The following is a 23201-nucleotide window of genomic DNA, read 5'->3' on the forward strand; positions in this document are numbered from 1 at the left end:
CCCACAGGGACAGAGACCCACAGCCACAGAGACCCACAGCCACAGGGACCCACAGGGACAGAGACCCACAGCCACAGGGACCCACAGCCACAGAGACCCACAGCCACAGAGACCCACAGCCACAGGGACCCACAGCCACAGGGACAGAGACCCACAGCCACAGAGACCCACAGCCACAGAGACCCACAGCCACAGGGACCCACAGCCACAGGGACAGAGACCCACAGCCACAGAGACCCACAGCCACAGGGACAGAGACCCACAGCCACAGAGACCCACAGCCACAGAGACCCACAGCCACAGGGCCCCACAGCCACAGGGACCCACAGCCACAGAGACCCACAGCCACAGAGACCCACAGCCACAGAGACCCACAGCCACAGAGACCCACAGGGACAGAGACCCACAGCCACAGGGCCCACAGCCACAGAGACCCACAGGGACAGAGACCCACAGCCACAGGGACCCAGAGCCACAGAGACCCACAGCCACAGAGACCCACAGCCACAGAGACCCACAGCCACAGGGACCCACAGCCACAGAGACCCACAGCCACAGAGACCCACAGCCACAGAGACCCACAGGGACAGAGACCCACAGCCACAGGGCCCACAGCCACAGAGACCCACAGCCACAGGGACCCACAGCCACAGGGACCCACAGCCACAGAGACCCACAGCCACAGAGACCCACAGGGACAGAGACCCACAGTCACAGGGACCCACAGCCACAGAGACCCACAGGGACAGAGACCCACAGCCACAGGGACCCACAGCCACAGAGACCCACAGCCACAGAGACCCACAGCCACAGAGACCCACAGGGACAGAGACCCACAGGGACAGGGACCCACAGCCACAGAGACCCACAGCCACAGAGACCCACAGGGACAGAGACCCACAGGGACAGAGACCCACAGGGACAGAAACCCACAGCCACAGAGACCCACAGCCACAGGGACCCACAGCCACAGAGACCCACAGCCACAGGGACCCACAGGGACAGGGACCCACAGCCACAGGGACCCACAGCCACAGAGACCCACAGCCACAGAGACCCACAGCCACAGAGACCCACAGGGACAGAGGCCCACAGCCACAGAGACCCACAGCCACAGAGACCCACAGCCACAGGGACCCACAGCCACAGGGACCCACAGCCACAGAGACCCACAACCACAGAGACCCACAGCCACAGAGACCCACAGGGACAGAGACCCACAGCCACAGGGACAGAGACCCACAGTCACAGGGACCCACAGCCACAGAGACCCACAGGGACAGAGACCCACAGCCACAGGGACCCACAGCCACAGAGACCCACAGCCACAGAGACCCACAGGGACAGAGACCCACAGGGACAGGGACCCACAGCCACAGAGACCCACAGCCACAGAGACCCACAGGGACAGAGACCCACAGGGACAGAGACCCACAGGGACAGAAACCCACAGCCACAGAGACCCACAGCCACAGGGACCCACAGCCACAGAGACCCACAGCCACAGGGACCCACAGGGACAGAGACCCACAGGGACCCACAGCCACAGGGACCCACAGCCACAGAGACCCACAGCCACAGAGACCCACAGCCACAGGGATCCACAGCCACAGAGGCCCACAGGGACAGAGGCCCACAGCCACAGAGACCCACAGCCACAGAGACCCACAGCCACAGAGACCCACAGCCACAGAGACCCACAGCCACAGGGATCCACAGCCACAGGGACCCACAGCCACAGGGACCCACAGGGACAGAGACCCACAGGGACAGGGACCCACAGCCACAGGGATCCACAGCCACAGAGACCCACAGGGACAGAGACCCACAGGGACAGGGACCCACAGGGACAGGGACCCACAGCCACAGGGATCCACAGCCACAGAGACCCACAGGGACAGAGACCCACAGGGACAGGGACCCACAGGGACAGGGACCCACAGCCACAGGGATCCACAGCCACAGAGACCCACAGGGACAGAGACCCACAGGGACAGGGACCCACAGCCACAGGGGCACACAGGGACAGGCAGCAGCTGGTCTTTGCTGATAAACATTTTAGTCTCAAAATACAAACTTCCTGGAACAGTGGGAAAAGCACTCCTGCCGCTGAGGTGCAGGAATGTGGTTTCCAGCTCACACAGTGTGAGGGGCTTGGGGTGCTCGTGTTTTGTGAACTAAATAGTAATAGTAAACCTTGCATTTGATATAGCACCTTATCACGTCTCAAAGCGCTTCACACAATATGCTGTTTGGTGAATATCCTGTACATTTTGTGGGCGAAACACGGCAGCCAATAGAGCACAGCAGTGTCCCACAAACAGTCATGGATTGAGAGACCAAATTACTACTATTTGTTTTTGAAGAGATTATTACACCCGGAAAGTGATCCGCCAATCGACAAATCCGAGGACAGGTTTATATAAATAAATGAATTCACCACAATTGCTGATGCTGGCAGTACCGGATAAGCTTGTTGGGTTAATGGTTGTGTTTCTCTGAAGAATGTATCTGTTTTAGAATTTTAAGTTCTTGCTCAGTTTTTTGCTGAACTTCAGACGGTAAATTTGGCCAAGGACACAATATCTCATCCGGGGACAGTCCCTGGAAATCGGGGAAATATGGTCATCCAATAAATTAGGCTGACACCCCAGTACAGTGCATGGGGGGGGGGGGTGTTGTCAGAGGTGTGGTCCTCACTACTGTTAATAAGCCTTGTAATTGATGTAGTGCCTTAGCACGTTGAGACACCACCAAGTGCTTCACAAGGTTTTACCGTAAAGTGTTGTGGCTGTATATTTTGCAGATGATTGTGGCAACCAATATTTTTGTGTTTCCTTTCCAGAAATATAACATTTACATTTTTTAAACAAAACATACAGAATATATTTATTAATTGATATATATTTACGCTTATCTCCAACAATATCAAACCTATTACAGAAAAAGGCAACATTTTATTATCCAGTATTCCTATAGGCTCAATGGGACAATTATCTCGTCTTGACTGTGCTGACATTTGTATGTGAATAGTACAATATCTCAATGAATGAAACTGTTTGGAGATGTTAGAAATTCCCTCCTAACGTTATACTTATGGATTCGGGACCATTTCTACGTCAGTGAAGCGGTGGGAGAGGGAGTGAGTGAGCTGACATCTGTGAGATCATTGTGAAGTCAGCTGGCAGCTATTTTTGTGTCAGGGTCAGATGATTGCAGGCGGTTTAGTCTAGCAATTGAATCCCACAACCATTCACAATACAGGCAATAACTGAACATTTCAGACCCGAGTGGGGTCAGGGAGGGAGAAGGAGGGAAGGGGGGTGACCGATGGCATGGTCGAAGAGAAGGGTTTTGAGGCGGGACTTGAAGGGGGCTAAGGGGTGGGTGAGGCGGAGTGATTGGGGGGATGGAATTTAAGAGGTTGGGGGCAGAGTGGCTGAAGACTCTCCCGCCAATGGTGGGTCGGGGGACACGGAGCAGGCCGGAGCCGGCTGAGCGGAGGGAGCAGGTGGGTTGGTAGGGGGTTAGGAGGTCGCAGAGGTAGGGTGGGGCGAGGCCATGGAGGGCTTTGTAGGTGAGGACCAGGATCTTGAACTGGATCCTCTGAAGGATAGGGAGCCAATGGAGTCGGGCGAGAATGGGGGAGAATGCGTCATGGAGTTTGGTGTGGGAGAGGACATGGGCTGCAGAGTTCTGGATTATCTGCAGCCTGTGGAAGGAGGAGTTGGGAAGGCCGACAAGCAGGCGTTTGCATAGTCGAGCCTAGAGGTGATGAAGGCATAAACAAGAGTTTCAGTGGCCTGAGGGGTGAGGTAGTGATGGAGTCGAGCGATGTTATGGAGGTGATGGAAGGCAGAACAGGTCATGGCTTGGATGTGGGGAAGAAAAGACAATTGAGGGTCGAACAAGCCATCTAGGTTCCTGACTGGCGGTGAGTTGGAGCGTGCAACCATGGAGGTTGATGCTGCCAGAGCCTGAACAAATTCAAAACAAATCTATACAAACACTATTTCAGTGAACAAATAGTGAATCTGTGGAACAGGCACCCTAGGGAGACAGTTGAAGCAGGAAATGTTGATTCTTTCAAACACAGATTAGATAGTTTTCTTTTAGGAAATAACATTATGGGATAAAGTACATAGGTAGTATGGGATATATGTGCATGCGACCACCAGGAAGGTGGAAGAAGAACTAGATGGACCTTGGTCTTTTTTCGTCTAGCATTTCTTATGTTCTTATGCTAGCACACAATACACGTCACACACACAGTGCAGTGATTGTAGACTTAGCAGCCGAACAATTTCATCCTTTGAGTGGACAGTGAAGTGGGGGTGTGAGTGAGCTGACATCTGTAAGACCATTGTGAAGTAAGCTGGCAGTGAGACTAACTGGCAAGTGCTGCCCAGGGCCATTGACCACTCTTTTACATAGAAACAGAAGCAGGCCATTCAGCCCCTCGAGCCTATTCCGCAATTCTATAAGATCATGGCTGATCTGTACCTCAAGTCCAATTACCCGCCCTTGTCCCGTATCCCTTAATCCCCTGACCTAACAAATAGTTGTGCACCTCAGTCTTGAAATTGTTAATTGATCCAGCATCCACAGCCTTTTGGCAGAGAGAGTTTCAGATTTCATGACCCTTTGGGTGAAAAACTGCCTCCTAATTTCATTCCTAAATGGTGGGTGGGTCGATAGCCCGATTGCACTGATTTAAAATTATTGTTAAAAGAAACAGAGGGAAGGTGAAAAGAAATATTTTTACACAGCGAGTTTGGATCTGGAATGCATTGCCTGAAAATGTGGTGGAAGCTGATTCAATAACAGCTTTCAAGAGAGAAGTAGATAATTATTTGGGGAGGACAAGTTTGCAGGGCTATGGGCAGAGAGTCGGGAAGTGGGATTGATTTGGATAGCTCTTTTCAAAGAACTGGCACAAACACGATAGGCCGAATGGCCTCTTTCTGTGCTGTATAATTCTATGATTCTACACAATTTACTGTGCCTCCTAACTTTATGTCATCTGCAAATTTAGATATAAAACTTACTAGTTCTTCATCCAAGTCATTCATATATGTATGGTGAATGGCCGAGACCCCAGTACAGACGCCTGAGAAACACCACTTGTCATGTCCTGCCAATCAGAGAAGGTGTGCAGTCCCCTCACGCTGCCATCTTGCAGGGCCAGGATGATGAGATCCCACCTCTAATATCTTATACTGAACAGGATGCTAATAGCAGCATGGGCTCTGTGGTATTATAATAATAAGATAATAATAATCTTTGCATTTGATATAACGCTTTTCATGTCTTCTAGATGTCTCAAAGCACTTCACAGAATATATGGTAAGTGAATTGACTGTATATTTGTGGGCGAAATGCAGCAGCCAATTGTGCACTACAGTGTCCCACAAACAGTCGTGGATTGAAGTGACCAATTTATTATTCTTTTTTTCTTGAGGGATATTATCAGGCGTGTGGAGTAAGGAAACTTGCCCAAGGTTTTGCCGTGCTGGGAATTGAACTCAGGTCTCTGGCTTGTAAGGCGAATGCTCTAACCACTGCTGTGGGGAGAATGAGAGCTCCAGTAATGTACATCTCTTGTGATGTGTCTGACCAAGAAATGCTTGACCCAATCAAGTCTTCGTCGCACCTGCTTAGACATCCCAGTGCTCTCCTTTGCTGCTGCCCTCGCTTCTGTCCCTCTCTGCTCTCCCTCTCTCACTGCTCTCCTTCCCTCACTGCTCTCCCTCAGTTGCTGCTCTCCTTCCCTCGTTGCTCTCCCTCTCTCACTGTTCTTCCTCGCTGCTCTCCCTCGTTGCTCTCCTTCCTTCACTGCTCTCCTTCCCTCACTGCTCTCCTTCCCTCACTGCTCTCCTTCCCTCGCTGCTCTCCTCCCTTGCTGCTCTCCTCCCTCGCTGCTCTACCTCCCTCGCTGATATCCCTCCCTCACTATTCTTCCTCGCTGCTCTCCCTCCCTTGCCGCTCTCCCTCACTACTGCCCCTTATGTACCACTACATGCGGAGCCACCTTTTGGCACTTGTGCCGCTGGTCTAGACTGATAGTCCAACACAGTGCTGGGGGCGTGCTGCATTGTTGAAGGTGCTGTCTTTTGGATGAGATGTTAAAATAAGTTCCTGTTTGCTTTTTCACGTGGATGTTAAAAATCCCGTTGCAGTACTTGAAAAGAAAAGGGAGTTTCTTATGGTGCTGTAGCCAACAATCCCCCAGATATAACTGATCATTCACTTCATAGCTATTTGTGGAACAATGTGCAAATTGGCTGCTGCATTTATCTACGGAAACACAGCCACTACACTCTACACGCTCCTGACACGAAAGACGCAATATCAAATGTAAGGAATAATGCTATCCGGTTGAACACCACCCCACCCCTGAAATGCTTGAGACAACCTGTGGGCTGTGGCACGTGAAATGAACGTAGGTTTCTATAGGGAGAAACTACCTGCGACAAGCATTAAGGCATTTAAGCCAATTGCACTTAGCATTTAGGCGCACCGAGACGCTATCCTATTCAAATACAAATTGTTGTTATTGTTGCAGCGTAATGTTACAATAACAACTTTATAATAATAATAATCCTTTGCATTTGATATAGTGCCTTATCAGGTCGCTGAGACGCCCCAAAGCCCCTGACAGAATACCCTGTGAAGTGAGTTGACTGTATTGGCTCCCAATGTGCTGTTTGCCCCCTGGAGTGGTTCAGGTGGGAGGGTGTGACCACGTGACACGGAGCCCCAGCCCGGGGGGGGGGGAGCACTGAGCTGCGCGCGCACAACAATGGACAGGGCGTGGTGGGTTGGGGAGGCTCAGTGCGCATGCGCGCGCCGCCTGCCCGCTGTCAGGGGACAGACAGAGAGAGAGAGAGGGACAGACGCAGAGCTGTAAGTGCTGTCACTGCAGCCTCTGCTTTGCTGTATTTTAACAGTGTTGCAAATCAGTACAAACGTAGATGTCATTTGCAGCAAAAAAATGCATTATAACCTGGTGCATTTGAGCTGGTATTTGGTTTGATTCCTGCATCCTCATCACCATGGCGACTTGCCTCCCCTGCCCCCCCAGCCCCTGGCTGGGCTGGGCTGGGCTGCCTGGGCTGGGCTGGGCTGGGCTGCCTGGGTTGCCTGGGCTGGGCTGGGTTAGGCTGGGCTGCCTGGGCTGGGCTGCCTGGGCTGGGCTGGGCTGGGCTGCCTGGGTTGCCTGGGCTGGGCTGGGCTGCCTGGGCTGGGCTGCCTGGGCTGGGCTGGCTGGGCTGACTGGGTTGCCTGGGCTGGGTTGGGCTGGGCTACCTGGGCTGGGCTGTGTCCGGCTGCTGCTGTTCTTGTGGTGGTTGAGGGCTGAATCGCTTTGTCTGAAAGGATGACTGACTGGTCTCTGGTGAGATGGGCGCCGGCGGCAGAGAAGAGAAAACAAGTGGCGTCAGCCCCAGCCCATCAGGACGGACCCGCGTGCTGCTGGTGCTGCTGGTGCTGGCGATGGCGATGGCCTGCAGCTGCTGCAGCTGTGATCTGTGCTGCTGCTCTGGTCCTTTGCTGCATCCTTCCCCGCCCATCAATAGGCTGCATGACGCCGAGCATCTGATATCCGATGAGCACTGTTGTTATTTACCCCCAAAGTCTCCCTCTTTTCAAACTTAATGCTGTTGTCACCACCGACTGAATTGCAGACAAGCTTCAGAGCGTGGATTTGCTGTCAAACCCCTTGACTCTTAAGATGTTTTTGTACATAAATATATACAATAGTCATTTTAATTTTGTTTGAACTTCTGTGAAGATAACTTGGAAAGTTCAGTGTATTTCCGCTGGAGCAGGTGTTTAATAGATGGTGTCAAGATTAGTGTTTTAAATAGGGTGAGTGGAGAGAAGCTGTGCTTTTTGTAGGTTAAATGGAGCGAGGATATGCTTTTGCTAAACGGAAATGGAGCAAAGCTAAATGGGAATTGAATAGGTAGGAGCAAACAGCAGCACAAACAAGAGGGTGATTCACTTCTCCTTTGCTGTAAAGTTTAATATCCTGTTTCTAATAACAATGTTAATTGCATGTTGCTCAAAGCAATAGTGCTTGCATAAAATACAATTCCTGTGCTTTTTGTTAATAGTAATAATAACATTAATACTTGTATTTGATATTGTGACTTGTGTTGGGAAGGCGTCTCAAAGCGCTTCACAGAATTTGCTGTCAATACAATTTATATGGTGCCTTAGATGTCACAAAGTGCTTGAGACGGCTGGCTGGGTAACCAAACTGGGTTTGGGAGAGGAAAGACGACCAAAACGCAAGGAAGAATGTCTAGAAACAGATGTTGAACAAGATGAAGGAGGAAGCAAGATGGAGGGGCTCCAAGTCTGCTGCCTACAACAACAAGATTACATTTGTATAGCACCTTTCACATCAGGAGGATGTCCCAAGGCGCTGGACAGTGTAATCTCTCACACTCTCAGTGACAGCCTACCTCTCACACCGTCTCCACTTCATCTCCACAAACGGTTTCTTCTCCAGCCCCCGCACCGTCTTGTGCGGAGTTCCTCAGGGCTCTGTCCTTGGTCCCCTCCTCCTCAATATCTATATGCTCCCTCTTGGTGACATCATTCGTAGACATGAGGTCAACTTCCACACGTGTGCGGATGACACCCAACTGTACCTCTGCGTCCATCTTCGACTCCAGGACCATTGCTGTCCAGACAGACTGCCTGTCAGACATCAAGTCCTGGATGAGAGCTAACTTTCTTCAGTTGAACGCTAATAAGCCCGAAGCTCTCCTGATTGGCTCCCGTCAGCGCCTCCATCCCACAGTCCCTCTGCCTTGTCCCCTCCCTTGCCTGCTTCAAGACCTGTCTCAAGACCCTCCTTTTCGACCATACATTTCATCATCCTCCTTCCGCCCATTGCCCTCCAGCCTCCCGATCCCGACCCCCAGCTCAGGTTCGAAACACTGATTGTCGAGTGCCTCGGGACGTCTTTCCGACGTGGAAGATGCAATACAAACTGTTATTTTCTATTTCTTCTTTCCCGCCTTAAGGTTCCTAGACAAGAAACACAATTCTTTTGCTAATTCTCTATCTTCTAGGGCTGTGATAATGCCTCTTAAGTGAAGCATCAGAATAGCTTGAGTTAACTTTATTTTCTTCCCTCTGGGGGAAGTGCCTTATCTTTATCTTTGCTACTGCCTCGAGTGAGATTTGGAATCTCAAGCATTCCTGGATGCTACCCCATGGGAAGGACACTGTATAAATGCAAGTTGTTGTTGTTGAGATTTTGGAATTGTGTGCACTGACCTGAGCCATGGCTTAGTATACATTACTCCAATCTGTAATGTGCCTCCTAGTATTTTTAAGAGTTTTGTGAATTATAGATTTCCAAGTACCAGCATGTTGTGGGTCATTGAGAAGCTTCCAGATGGTTACATCTAAACCGGTCATGCTTTTGAATCAGTTTTAGGAGCATTGTTATTTTTTTAATCCATCATCCCTTTCTTTCATTGTAATTGTGCAAGTGAATTATTGTATTGCAAAAAGAACAATAACTAGGGTTTAAATTTAAAGCATTGTTTTTGAGAGTCTAAAAAACCCCCAAACTTCAGACTGGTTTGTGTATAATTAGCAGAAAGCAAAGACTGAATTTTGTGCGTAGCATTTTGACTCGTAGTAACTCCACTATTTTAATAGGTTTCTTCCTTTAATGAAGAGAAAGGCCTCGTCTACATTAAGGAACGTTCATTTAAATGATTAGTCTATAGTCTGAAGAGATTGGTTGACAAGATCTTCTTGTTATACTGTACTTTAATGTTTGATGCATGAAGCTTCAGAATTTTGAGAATCTTGCATGAAGTAGCTATTAAACTATAGAAATTGAGGCAGGCCTTCCCTGATATTTTATTTGATCATCGAATTTCTCAAATATCAATTTATTTATCCGTTAATTTATCCATCTCCCATTTAAATGCCTCATTGATTCTGTAGTTGGAGCTTTCTGGAGCAACAACTTGCATTTATATAGCACCCTTCACTTGGGGTAGAATCCTGGAGCAATTAACAGGTGCTCCTGGACAGTGAAAAGGGCAGTTGACCATTGGTGCATTTTGCAGTATTACAACCCTTTGTGTGAGGAAATGGTCATCACCAACAGTGTCTTTCCTGTTGGTTCAGATTCCCTTTGCAGAGGGAAGAGTCATTCTCTATTTACATTGCCAATTCCTTTTATTCTCTATTCTCAACCAGATAACCACTTAATCTCCTTGGCTCTAGAGAATATAACTATCCTGTTATTATAGCTAAATCTCTTCATCTTGGGTATGAAATTCTGGTGAATCATTTCTAGATGACCTCCAAAACTAGCATCACCTTTCGAAAGTATATCCAAAATTAAACAAAATGCTTCAGATTAGTTATCTGGACAAGGCTCTACACAACTATAGTAGTACTTTTTTTATTTTTATAGGATAAACGTCTTGTGATTAAACTTTAGCTGATCTCAGCAGCGGCAAGAGGTTGTGATGTTAAAATTGGCATCAGTGTCCCTGTGTTAGGGGTGATATAGTGCCTTTCATGCCCTCCTGAAATGCACTATATAAATGCAATAGGGTGGGAAAATTAGCCAAGGTGCCAGCTTGTGTGTGATGTCAGCATTGGGTTTGGTAGTCCCTTGTGGTTGCATATCCTGTCAATCGAAGTTGACTGGTACTTGTGGAACCGTGCTCCAGTAACTGGAGAAATAATTAATGGTCCTAAATACTAATATAATTGCAAAACATTACCAGTCTGAATGCTCTGAGCTTTACCCGTCTAAATGCTACTAGCTATGAATCTCTAGCGCTGCTAACAATACCTGTCTTAGTGCTCTACTAGCAATACCCATCATCATTTATTTAGCAATGCTGTAGGCACAACCTCTCTTAACATTATTATGGTCTGTGATTAAAATTATGCTATGCCTCTGGGCTTGCTATGCAAGTTACTGAATATTTTTGTTAGCACAAAAGAACTTGTTAGAATTGGAACAGTTAATGACTCATTCAAAGAATGCTGCATTAATACTAATCCAAAAATTAAATGAGGCTATAAAATAACATTACCAACAGTAAGTTGAAAGTGATTTTGATTAATAGAGTAAAGCTGTGACCCATTTTGAATGTCTGTAAAGAAGGACTTGTTAAGCTATATTTGATACAAACATTGTCTCAATTGGAATCAACTGAAGCCCATTAATTCTGACACCTAAAATCCCTTGACTCACAGGAACTGGAGTAGATCATTCAGCTCATCGAGCCATTACATTTGTGGCAAATCTTTAATTTCACTTTCCTGCCTTTTATCGGTAATCTCTTAATATCCTTTAATCAAGAACTATCTTGAATATTTCCATCAATTGTATCTAAGGCATTGTGAATCATATTTTTCTGTATGATTTTCTGTAGCTTCCCCATACACTAGCTTAGCTTTGTTTTTAAAGATATGTTCTCTTGTCCTGGATTTCCCAATTGAGGTGAGGCGTTGTTTCCTCACTATGTCTTCTTGTGCTTTTCTGCTTTCTATGTTGCAGACAGTCCCAAACTTGGCTTGGCACTCAAATGCTGCCTGAAAATGATTTAAATTAAAAGTATCTAAAGTTAACTCTTTCACTAGAAAATCATTTGCTTTTAGCCATACCTGTATGATGAACATTTAACAAAGATACAGGCAGCAGTATGCATTTTTCAATCCAGCTTGTGCTCCAAACCTGTTTTTGCCTCATGGATCCTTCATCACCATGGCGAAGGTCATGATATGGCAATTTCTGCAATTGAACTGTATAAGGATAGAATCCTAGGCAATGATAGTGTTCTGGGAGCAGGAGATTTGGTAAGTGAAAGCTTAACAGCTGACATTCTGCTTTGCCCTTTTGGATCAGATATCAGACCAGACCAGAATATCAGTGGAATTAGAAAAGCAGGGAAAGTAATGTTAACTTTGTGTAAAACTTGGTTGGATCACATTTTGACGTTACCGTAGCAAGCGACAAGCACAATGTAGATTTACTAGGCTGTTCCAGAGATGAGAGGATACAACTATCAGGGAAGACTGGACAAGTTAGAGCTTTTGATTGTTGATTTTAACTAGTTTGCTCGTAGCTTCCCATTCTTCTGCCTAAGCCTTTGCAGTTCATGCCGAAAGCACCAATGCATGACTACAATTCTGTACATCTGCCCAGCAATTTCTGTGTTAACAAAAATGATGAAAATGTCCATGTTTTATATGTTTGCCAAAAAAATGTATTGACCAAAAGTTGTGTGCAATGTGCTAAATTGGAAATGAATCATGCAGTTCCTCACCTTGATTTTGGCTTCCTTAATGATAAAATGGTACAGCATGAAGCCTAAATAATTAATTTGACTACATTATATAGAGCCTATGGGGTTCACAAGTAAATAGAAACACACTGTTAAAACCATGTTGCCACATACTTATTTCCTTTTGCATGTGTTTTGTATTTCAACTGCGAGCGCACACTGTTCCTGCCTGAAATAGCTTTGGGATAGCTATGTTCAGTTTATAATGCATATCTATGTTCATTGTTTCTTTCTGTACCATAGTTGAACACAATACTTCTTTGTTTAAACTGCAAGCTTCCATCTTTTTATAGCTTGTTTATTATATGCTGCATGAATTGTGGGTAAGGTGGCAAATCCAACTGGGATGCATGTCTCCTTAAGAGATTTCAGGCAAAAAATAATGAGCTTTTTCTTTGTATGCTTTGTTGGAGCTGCCCTTGCAATTCTCTTCCATTCCCCCTCCTCAGGTCCTATTACTTCTGCTGCTTTTGCCACATGGGAAAGCTTTAATCCAAGTTGGCAGCCCCTTTGGGCAGTTTTGCAACTTTTCAGACGATAAATTATTGCAATGGTCATTTAACTGTTGGTAGTTGTGTTCCGTTTCAAATACTGAGGGGAAACTACCACAAGAATGTTTTTTTGAAAAGGCGAGGCGTTTTGGACTTGAAACATAGAATGCTTTGCCACATGTGGACAGCAGTGTTACACTTAGTTTGGGTAAATGAAATGGGACAAGTAATTGATCTGGATGTGGGGGAAAATTTGCGAAACAGCAATCATAATATAATTAGAACCTATGCAATAATAATTCTTGCACTTGATATAGCACAGTATCATGTCATTGAGACATCTCAAAGTGCTTCACAGGATATACTGTTAAGTGGTTTGACTGTGGGGGTTTGTGGGAAAAAAGATGTTTGACTGGAAAGCAAATTTCATAGAGATAAAGAGGGAGTTAGCATGGATACATTAGTCACAGGTATTGACGTACAAAACAGCTGATCAGCAATGAGATTTATTTAAAGTGAGATTGAAAGAGTGCAGAGCAGGCGCATTCCAAAAGGAGTTAAAGGGGTGCAGCAAAACATATGGTACCGTGGCTATCAAAAAAAAATGAGGAAGAAAATGAAGCACAAGCGAGAAGCTCACGTAAAATGCAAATCTAATAGAACTCTGGAAAACCATGAAATATATAAAAGGCATAGTAGAGGCAAAAGGGGAAATTAGGAAGATTAGGAGGGAACATGAAAAAGTGCTATCGGATAATATTAAGGGGAATAGTAGAGGTTGTATAAACATTAGAAGTAAAAGTGTAGCTCAGGAGGGAGTTGCGACACTTAAGATGAAAGCTGTAAATCATTGGTAGCGAATGAGGGTATGGTGGAACTATTTAATGAGTATTTTGCCTCACTTCACAGAGAAGAGGGGTACTCCCACGGACATTTAAAGGAAGGGAATAAGGAACAGCTACTTGGGATACAAATCCAGAAGGAAACTATACTAAAAATGTTAGGGAAACTAACAATTGAAGTCGCAGGGTCCTGATGGGATGTATCCCAAATTATTGAGGGAAACCAGGGAGGAGATAGTGGAGACTGTCGGTTTCCAAAAGCTGTTGGAGATCGGTCAGATGCCAAAGGATTGGAGGACAGCAGAAGTGCCACTGTTTAAGAAGAGTTACAAATGATGAGCTGGGTAACTTCAGGACCATTAGTCTGGTCAGTTGTGAGTAAACTTTTGGAGGCAAAAATGAGGGACTAGGTTAGTGATCAGATAGGCATGAGTTGATCAGGGACACTCAGCGTGGAGTTGTAAAGGGCAGATCATAGTGGAAAGAGCTGTGAAAAAAGCTAACAATGTTCTGGGTTTTATACACAGGGCCAGAATACAAAGGTGAAGGAATAATTTTAAGTTTGTGCGAATCATTGGTTACAACTGTTCTAATGTATTCATTCATGCTTTATAACATCACTTCAGGAAAGATGCTAATGCCTTGGAGGGGAACAGTGGAGATTTACAAGAATTTGCACCATAATTGTCCACAGCTCCAGGTTAGCTAAGGTTTCCCTTGTTAATGTAGCCAAACACAATAGTTTTAACTTGCTGCAGAAATTGTTTGGTGCAGAATTCTGCTTTGGCCTCCACAATTATAGGTCTCCTGAATATGGTTGGGCTTTAACTGTTTTCTGTTAACACTACAACAATTGGATACACAAGTGCCCATTTTCTGTGGCCATATTTATGCCATGTGTGTGGTCTCTGGAGCTGGAGATATATTTCTACACTCATAGTCTGATTATTAAACAGTGATGCTTGGAAGTATCGGGCTCTCTGTCCTCAGAACTGAAAACCAATATTTTGCTACCGTTAGTTCTTCCCCCCACCCCCTTTGTCAACTATCATAGACAGTGCCTTGTTAGTCCCAAATAACAACCCAAATTGTTAGCTCTGTCTCAGAATTATAGAAGTGCATATTTTGATATTGTGAATCCGGTATGAAAATTGTTTACACTTTACAATTTACATTTTGTACACTTACAAATACACAAAGACATGCATATTTTGAAATAGGGGAGGGAAGGAGCAAGTCGGAGGGACCTTGGAATGAAGTTCCAGGGAGTGTGGGAAATGGCTATAGTGGGGCGAATCTTGAGGGAAGTGTCGGCCGAGCGAAGGGAACGCTTAATGCTTAATTCATACAATGGGGTCTTTGGTGCACTGGTCTGCCACATGGACCAGATAATCTATCAGGGAGATAGTATATTTCAATACGTAATTAATGCTTGTGTGTTTGGTGACATAGTTAAAGCTTCATTTAGCTGCATTTCTTAGTGTTGAATATACACCAGTTGAGAATGAGAGCTCGGAGGTCCATAAAATCCCACCCAGCTTTATAACAGGGTATGATCATTGGTGGCCAGTGCTTACTCATTCACTGCATTATATAATGTAGCTGTTAAAATGAGGTTCTATTGTACTTTACAGTGCTAGAGATGAAATGTCGCTCATGTAACCTAATGAAGTTTATTATAATTGTGCTCAAAATAAACTTCAAATGGATTGTCTTTTTAAATGAAAACATTTCACATTTGGTCTTCCACTCTGAAATACGTCTGTGTATCTGAGCAAAAGACCAAAAATGTCTCTTATGTATATCAGGTTCTCTTTTTATATCAGTGCTGTGTTGTTACTTATATTTATTTCACCTTGTTACAGCCTGCCCATTGACAAGAGGTGAATCATTTTCTAATTTAGAAATTGGGCAGGGAAGCGCTATTGCAGAATCAGTCCCTGGTGCAGAGTGTTTGTTATGGTTCCCTTGTGCAAGTCAGACTCGTGATTTTTTTTTTCTGTGGCATCTTGACTTTAGTTGTCACCATTTGGTGAACCTTTCTTTGTCAGAGTCCTGCATTACTGGGTTGACCTTGTTCTCTATCCTCTTGACGGTCCCCAGCTTTCATATGTAATAACTTTGAGACCTTCTTATTGTAAAAGGCACTGTATAAATGTAACTTGTATTGGTACTATTTGGATATTTACCCAGAAGTTCTACCTCTTTCATATTTTAGCAGTCTGCCTTAACTATTCTTTTACTACCATAATAGCTTTTAAAATGGAATTAGACAAAAATTGGAAAAGGGAAAACGCAGCCGTATTGTATATCAGTCAGTCCTTCGAATGAGATGTTAACCTGAAATCCTGTCTGCCTATTCAGGTGGTTGTTACAGATCCCATGAGACTATTCAAAGTGAAAAGTGAAGAGAGTTTTGCCTGGTGGAAAATAACACATTGCCCTCCTGTTCCTTGTAAAGGTCTTGCTGTAATTTATCTTTACATTTTAACCTAACCCACAGTGTGTGCTTTTTGTGGAGTTATAAATATTTGTTTTCCTTTAATTACAGTTCTACTGAAATGCTTCTGATTGGAACTTCTAAATAACCCACAGTAAGACTTCCAGTGAGTTGTGATATTGATTGTATCTATTCATAAAAATATAATTTTAGTATTTTTAAATTCTGAACAATCTTTGAGAAATAAGATGAGGAAATTGCAATAAGTGCTAACATGAGATTTGTACATGACTCAATAATAATCCCTCCAAAAACCCAAAACAATAATAAATTGGTCATTTTCAATCTACGACTGTTTGTGGGACATTGCTGTGCGCAATTGGCTGCTGTGTTCGCCCACAAATATATAGTCAATTCACTTTACAGTGTGTTCTGTGAAGTGCTTTGGGACGTCCTCCCGACGTGAAAAGCGCTATATCAAATGCAAGGATTATTATTATTATTGAATGTAGAAAACTTGAGTTGAGTGTTCTGGCCTCAACTACCCTTCCTATCAACCTATTCCTATTGTTAATTACCCTCTGAGTAAAGAAAAAACTTCCTTGTCTCTGCCCTGAAATTTCCCTTTACAACTCTAAACCTATGCCCTCTTGTTCTGCTGTCTTGGTGCAACAGAAGGCCTGTAACTCAGTGGTTGGAGCACTTACCTTGCAAGCGAGAAACCTGGGTTCAATTCTTGGCGGGGCGAAACCTTGGGCAAGTTTCCTTACTCCAAACGCCTGATAATAATCCCTCAAGAAAAAAAAACATAATAAAATTGGTCACTTCAATCCATGACTGTTTGTGGGACACAAACTGTGTACAATTGGCTGACCGGTTTCACCCACAAATATACAGTTAGTTCACTTTACAGTATATTCTGTGCGGGGCTTTGAGACATCTAGAAGATGTGAAAAGCACAATATCAAATGCAAGGATTATTATTATTCTAAAGTGTTGATCTGGGTTTACATTTTCAATCCATTTAAAATGTATACAACCCACATGGTGCAATCGCCATCATATCTGTACCTTTGGAGGAAGCAACTGATTGATGCTAAATTATCCTCAGTCTCTTGGATTACAGTTAGTTGAAAAGCATCATTAGAAGAGTCCTGAGTTCGGAGCAAACTGCTTGCTTTAGTTGGGGAAAGGTCTATGATGTGGAAGTTTTTTTAAGATGTTGTTCACAAGTTTGAAAATGTTAAGCTGTACAACTCATCTTCTGATCCTCTGCTTGTCCACAATCCAGAAGTTTAAAATGAATCGACCAACTCAAATAGATTTGAACAACATATAAAATACTCAGAAAAGTTTAATAAACCAATGTCATCTTGAAATCATTTTAAATTGGAAATAAAATCTAAAGGCTGTGAATTTAACAACAACTTGCATTTATTTATTTACTTATTGTTTTTAAGTTCAAAATACAGCCTATACATAGGTCTGTTAGGTTTGTTATTCTACTATTATAGATAACAAGTTTCAAAATTACCTTCAGACCATTGAAGTGTTCAAATCGCTCTGATACATTGTGGTTAGAATGTTGTCTTCAAATCCATAATAATGTTGATTTCAAGTGCAATTTGAATCTCTTTATTTTATATATAATTATGTTTTAGTTGTCCACTGAATACTAAAGGATACTTTAGAAATTGTTTGACATTGTATTCATTTGCAGGCTTAAAGACATATCTTTAACTCTTGCCAACTGATATTGGACCCCTCAGGTGTACGAAAATGTCGGATAAAAGTGATTTAAAAGCGGAGTTGGAGCGTAAAAAGCAACGCTTGGCTCAGATACGAGAAGAGAAAAAAAGGAAAGAGGAAGAAAGAAAAAGGAAAGAGGTTAGTAAGTAAATAATTCTAAATTGTTAAGATCAATTGTTAAGATCAAAATGGAGTCCTGTAGATTTGTGGGTAGAGCACTCGCCGCACAAGAGAGAAGATAGTGAAGACGTAATAAGGCTCTATATCAATTGCAAGATTTATTATTAAATAATGCTTCTACGATTCTTTTTGTGTATGTGTTTGGGGGGGTGGGGGGAGAAGTAAGCAGGCTCAGTTTGAGGCTGAATTTGCTCCAAGATGATGTTCTTGGTAATAAAATCAGAATTGAGTTAATCCTCTGTGGTGGTCAACCAGTCTCTGAGCCAGGCGGGTTCTTCAGGGCACTGCTGATGACACAGCAGCCAGTTATTTGGAGCAGGAATTCTTTCCACTAAGTTCCTGTTAACCCTGAAGCCAAAGCCCTGATGGGTAGGGTAGTTGTAGCTGGATAAGCTGCAGGAATCTTGCTAGATAGTGCTGTCATTGGGACGCTATTTCTGTTTTAGCAGGTTAAACCCAATACACACTAGGGGTCCCCAAGCCTCAGTTCTTGCCTAGCTGTACCTACTACTCACCCAAATAAGGTGGCAATGGTGCACATTCCATTCCAGACGCAGAGAAATTTCTATGCAGTTGCCTTACATATGTTGAATTGTCAGTCTAGTTTGGATACTCAAGTATGATTTGGTTAGCCAGGTGTCTTGGCACAGGTGGAAACCCATCAAAACCAAACAGAGTTCTATGCAAGCCACCTACAACTGGAAATTACATAGATATTTTTTGTAGTGGAATGTGCAATCTCTCCCTGGAGGGACTTACTCTGCTTATCCTAATTCTGGAGAGTTTTAGGGCCAGTTGGCACAAGTTAAGGCTTGGGGACCAGAGTGTGATTTGGGTACTCCTAGAGTTTCCAGCTAGGACCACCCTACCCATTAGGCCCCCAGTGATTGGTCTGCCTTTCCAAGTCCTGGCAATGAGCCAGGCAGACTAGGCTGTCATCATCATTGTGGACATGCCTGGCTCAGGCGGGCTCAGCAACTGGACTATCACAGAGGGTTGGCTCAATTTTGACATTCTTTTGACGAGCATGTCACCTTGAAGCCAGTTAAGTTGCAAGGAAACCTGCTCACCTCTCCCCCCAAGGATGATAGTCATTAGTTGGTCAGACTATTGACCACTTGCCGTCAAGACTCATGTTTGACAATTGACAACTTGGGCTGGTAACAGAAGGGCAATAGGTGCCTGTGAAAGCATAGAAAGCAAGGGGAGTGAATAATAATAATAATAATATCCTTGAGGATGAAAATAATATGTGTATCAAGTAGGATGGTAGGTTTTTGCATATGTCAAGACACCTGACACCTCAAGAATCACCCTAAAAATGAAATAGAAGGTATAGAAGATTTAAGAAACCTGTCACCAGAATCACTTCAATTGGACTTCTAACCTGGGTTAGAAAGGGAAATCAGCCACATTTCTCAATCGACATTGGAATTACTCCTGCAGCCTGAATGATTGAACTTGACTGTCATGCCCTCCACGGTTGAATAACACTTGCTGTCAAGACTCATGTGTGAAGATTGGCCACTTGCGCAGGTACCAAACGGCAACCGGTACTTGTGTGGCGAAAGTGTAGAAGAAAAGGGAAGTCATACTCCTTGAGAAGATGAAAGCAATATAAATAACCGTTATCTTTTACCAAAGAGCTAACTTTGCTGAATGTCCAACTCTGCTTTCAGACCGAGATGCAGCAGAAAAAAGAGCCCCCCCCTGAGGATTCTGACCTTGACCGCAAGCGAAGAGAGACTGAGGCTTTACTGCAGAGCATTGGCATAGCACCAGAGCCACCACTAGGTACAGAATGAAATACCTGTTGCACATAATCTGATCCTATTGAATATGATATTATTCTTGAGGAAGATCCTGTGTCTTAAAACGTGTACACAAAATGTTGAAATAGAAGAGGGTATGAGCAAAAAAGCTTTGTGAGTGCATTTGCACCCTCTGCTTTTGTGCTGTTTTCTTGGTCACGTTTCTAGTAGGATGAATGGAAACTTTATAATCTTAACTTGTTTAACCTAATTCCTGAATTTTATCTGCGAATCCCATTTTAAAATCCCTTCTGCATGATTGACAATGTGTGATCAGGTTCTATTCCTCCCCCCACCCCATCCCTGAACGGAATTTGTTAAAAAAAAGTTGCTTAATTTTTTTGATTGAATGAACAAAAGGTTAATATTCAGTACATCCATACAAACTAAATGATGGGTTAAGATATCCTATAATGAACTTCACTCAACAACAATAGCAGCAGCTTGCATTTATATACAGTGGCACACAGGGTTGTGGTTCAATCACTGAGCTCTCAAAACATTATTGGAAATAGTAATGCTTACAAGCCAAATTGGTAGTCTACAATCATTCTGCTAGTTAGCGATCATTAAATTCACGTGGGAAAATGGAAATTAAGACATTGATTTGGGAAAATGGTGGGTGGCGGGGGGGAGGCAATGGAACAGAAAACTAATAATAGGAAAAAAAGCTGTTAAGAATTATGTTCTTAACTTAAAAGTTATTTTTAAAAACAAAAAAATTATAAATAAGGGAACAGAATTAAAAATGAGGGAATAAATGAACAAGCTAATAGAAAGGTACAATGGGGTAGGATTTTGGTTGTGTCCTGTGTGCCTCTGAAATCCATCTTCCATTTGTGCTCCTTGTTTTTGCTGTAACTATCGAACAATCTAAACTTGCCGTTTTTGCTGCATTCACAGTTAAAATTGCAAGGAATCAGATTTAAATCATTCACATGAATTTTCCACATTGGTTAAAAATTGGCTAAATTGTTTTATTCAAAATCAGGATCGCTGGTGCTTATGCAAAATTTTTAAACTGGTGAATGTCTTCCAGAGGATATTGGTAAAACCATAGGGCAGCAATTCAATTTTACTCATTCTGTATGCTGCCTAAATTCTCCATTGCTTATTTTGAAACTTTGTTACTCAAATATTAACTGGACATGGTGGCCAAAAAAGTGACTGCTGCATCTGTTTTGCATTGTCTGTAAAACCATGTTTAAACACAGCTGTATCATACATTATGTTCACAAAGGAATTACAGATGTCCTTAATCATTTAATTAACTCCTGCACCAGGCTATTTGAGCCCAGGAGATTGAGTTCGGTGATCCCCATTCTCACTATTAAAGCCTACCACGGTCTTGCCCAACCCTACTTTTGCAACCTCCCCAAACCTTACCAACCTGTCTGCTCCCTCTACTCAGTGAGCACTGGCCTGCTTCGCGTCTTCATCCCCACCATCAGTCGTCAGGCTTTAAGCTTATCTGTCCTCACTCCATCCTGTGGTCCCTTTGGCTGATCTTTCACTACCCTCCCTCAAGATCCCCTCGAGAACTTCCTCTTTGATCATGACTTCAGCCATGTTTTCTTCCTTCCCCCTCCTCTCCATCCTCTTGGTCTTCAACTCAACTCAGATGTAGCCCCTGGACTGCCCAGCATCTTGGAATGCCCTCCCGATGTGAGAGATGCTAAATGTAAAAATGTATTTGATGAGAAAAATTATTCACAGGCATTTACATATGGTGCATATTATAGTTTTAACACATGATCTATTCATGGTGTTCTCATAGTATATAATGAGGTCTTCTAATATTTGGTTTTAATCAAAACCTCCTGATAAAACACCCTCGATACAAAAAAATTGTAAATCGGTGTTTATCCCATAACCCCTGGAAAATCCTGTCCTGACGTCAACTGCGCACGTTACTCCCTTTCTCCACCTCTCCCCTCCGAGTCCCCAGGTGTGTCTTGTGTTGCTTTGTGAGAGTGGGGAGGCACTGCGCATGTGTGAATTTGTCTCTCTCCCCTCTGTGTGCATAGGCACCCTGAATCTTATCATACAAGTTAGTGAAAGCCCCCAAAACCTACAATTTTGTTTTTAGATCCCCCAAAAATGCCAAAAAGAAAAACTTACATTTTTAAACCACGAAAAACAGTAGCCCTATAAATAATAAACCTCCATGTCCCAATGTGCTGTTCTATATCTCAACTTGTATGAATGCAGTGATAGTCAAGCTTAAGTCCTGCAGTTCATTGGTAAGAGCACTCGCAAGCGAGAGAACTGGGTTCGATTCCTGGCAGGGTGAACCTTGGGCAAGTTTCCTTACTCCACACGCCTGATGATGATAATAATAATAATCACTCAAGAATAAAACACAATAATAATTTGGTCACTTAATCCACGATTGTTTATGGGACACTGCTGTGTGAAATTGGCTGCCGTGTTTTGCTCGCAAAATACGCAGTCAATTCACTTTACAGTATATTCTATGAAGCGTTTTAAGATGTCTAGATGATGTGGAACGCTAAATCAAATGCAAGGATTATTATATCTTTATTAAGTCCTGTACTTTGTCAAATGTAAACTCTACAACATATGTTCCCGTTCTGTTATTTTTTGTTCAATTATTTCTCCAGAATGTTTTGAGTTTAATTCATGGTTTTGAGACTTTGTTTTTTGCCGTTTCATTTTTACACTTACTCACCAGAGAGAAAAAATGCATGAATAAGTAAATTTAGTTGTGAATTAGTGTGGCTGGGTTTCAGTTGCAATTTGTAAAATCAGCTCACGAAAGAGGACTTTTAGTTTTTCCAGAAAACTTTGAAATCTGTATCTCATGTACATCAACATTGTGCCAAGGCAACCTATTATTCTTAATACCCAATTGAGACTGCAATAGGCAAATTGAAATTATAATCAAAGTACAGTTGTTTGAATAAGTTTCCGATTTCCAATTAAAATCAAAATGATTGTTCTTTATTGCAGTCTACTACATACCTGCAAACTTATTTGCTTGTCAATTGCACCTTCCTGGTCTAAGCTGTTGTGTTTTTTTTGCATATATCTTAAACTGAATGTTACTAAATTTAATACCGCTCCTGTCCCACTTCAAATTGCCTGTAGCTTTAATGGACTCTGAAATGGCAACACAAAAATTGTCACTAAGCATCTACAGTTGAGTGCTGCTGTCTTTTCGTTGAACTTGCAGCCAAGCACGTTTTGGCATTTAGGCTAATGATCTAAAGGAGAATTGGACATTTGTATTTGAGCTTCCCCTAGTATCTGGAAGTTCCAAAGGTCAAACTGCACTTAACTTAGAAGCTATTCTTAATATAGATATGAAATATTCCAATGAT

The 23201-nt window shown here is 43.5% G+C and overlaps 1 protein-coding gene across 6 annotated transcripts in view; it reads left to right on the forward strand.

Annotated features, from left to right (window-relative positions):
• The first annotated feature begins 6808 nt into the window (after positions 1-6808).
• The window catches only part of LOC103185983 (cytoplasmic dynein 1 intermediate chain 1), a 119467-nt gene continuing 103074 nt past the window's right edge, over positions 6809-23201 (forward strand). For 4 of the 6 annotated variants that reach the window (XM_042331925.1, XM_042331928.1, XM_042331927.1 and 1 more), the window contains exons 1-4: positions 6843-6906; positions 16229-16283; positions 17887-18004; positions 19726-19840. In XM_042331925.1, coding sequence (XP_042187859.1) covers positions 17897-18004; positions 19726-19840 — 223 coding nt within the window. In that variant the 5' untranslated portion in view covers positions 6843-6906; positions 16229-16283; positions 17887-17896. Of the gene's footprint in view, positions 6907-16119; positions 16139-16228; positions 16284-17886; positions 18005-19725; positions 19841-23201 lie in introns of those variants that run through there. The other 2 variants (XM_042331926.1, XM_042331930.1) reach the window with 2 other exon arrangements.

This window comes from Callorhinchus milii, unplaced genomic scaffold, assembly GCF_018977255.1.
Source record: "Callorhinchus milii isolate IMCB2004 unplaced genomic scaffold, IMCB_Cmil_1.0 Scaffold2, whole genome shotgun sequence".
Lineage (NCBI taxonomy): Eukaryota > Metazoa > Chordata > Chondrichthyes > Chimaeriformes > Callorhinchidae > Callorhinchus > Callorhinchus milii.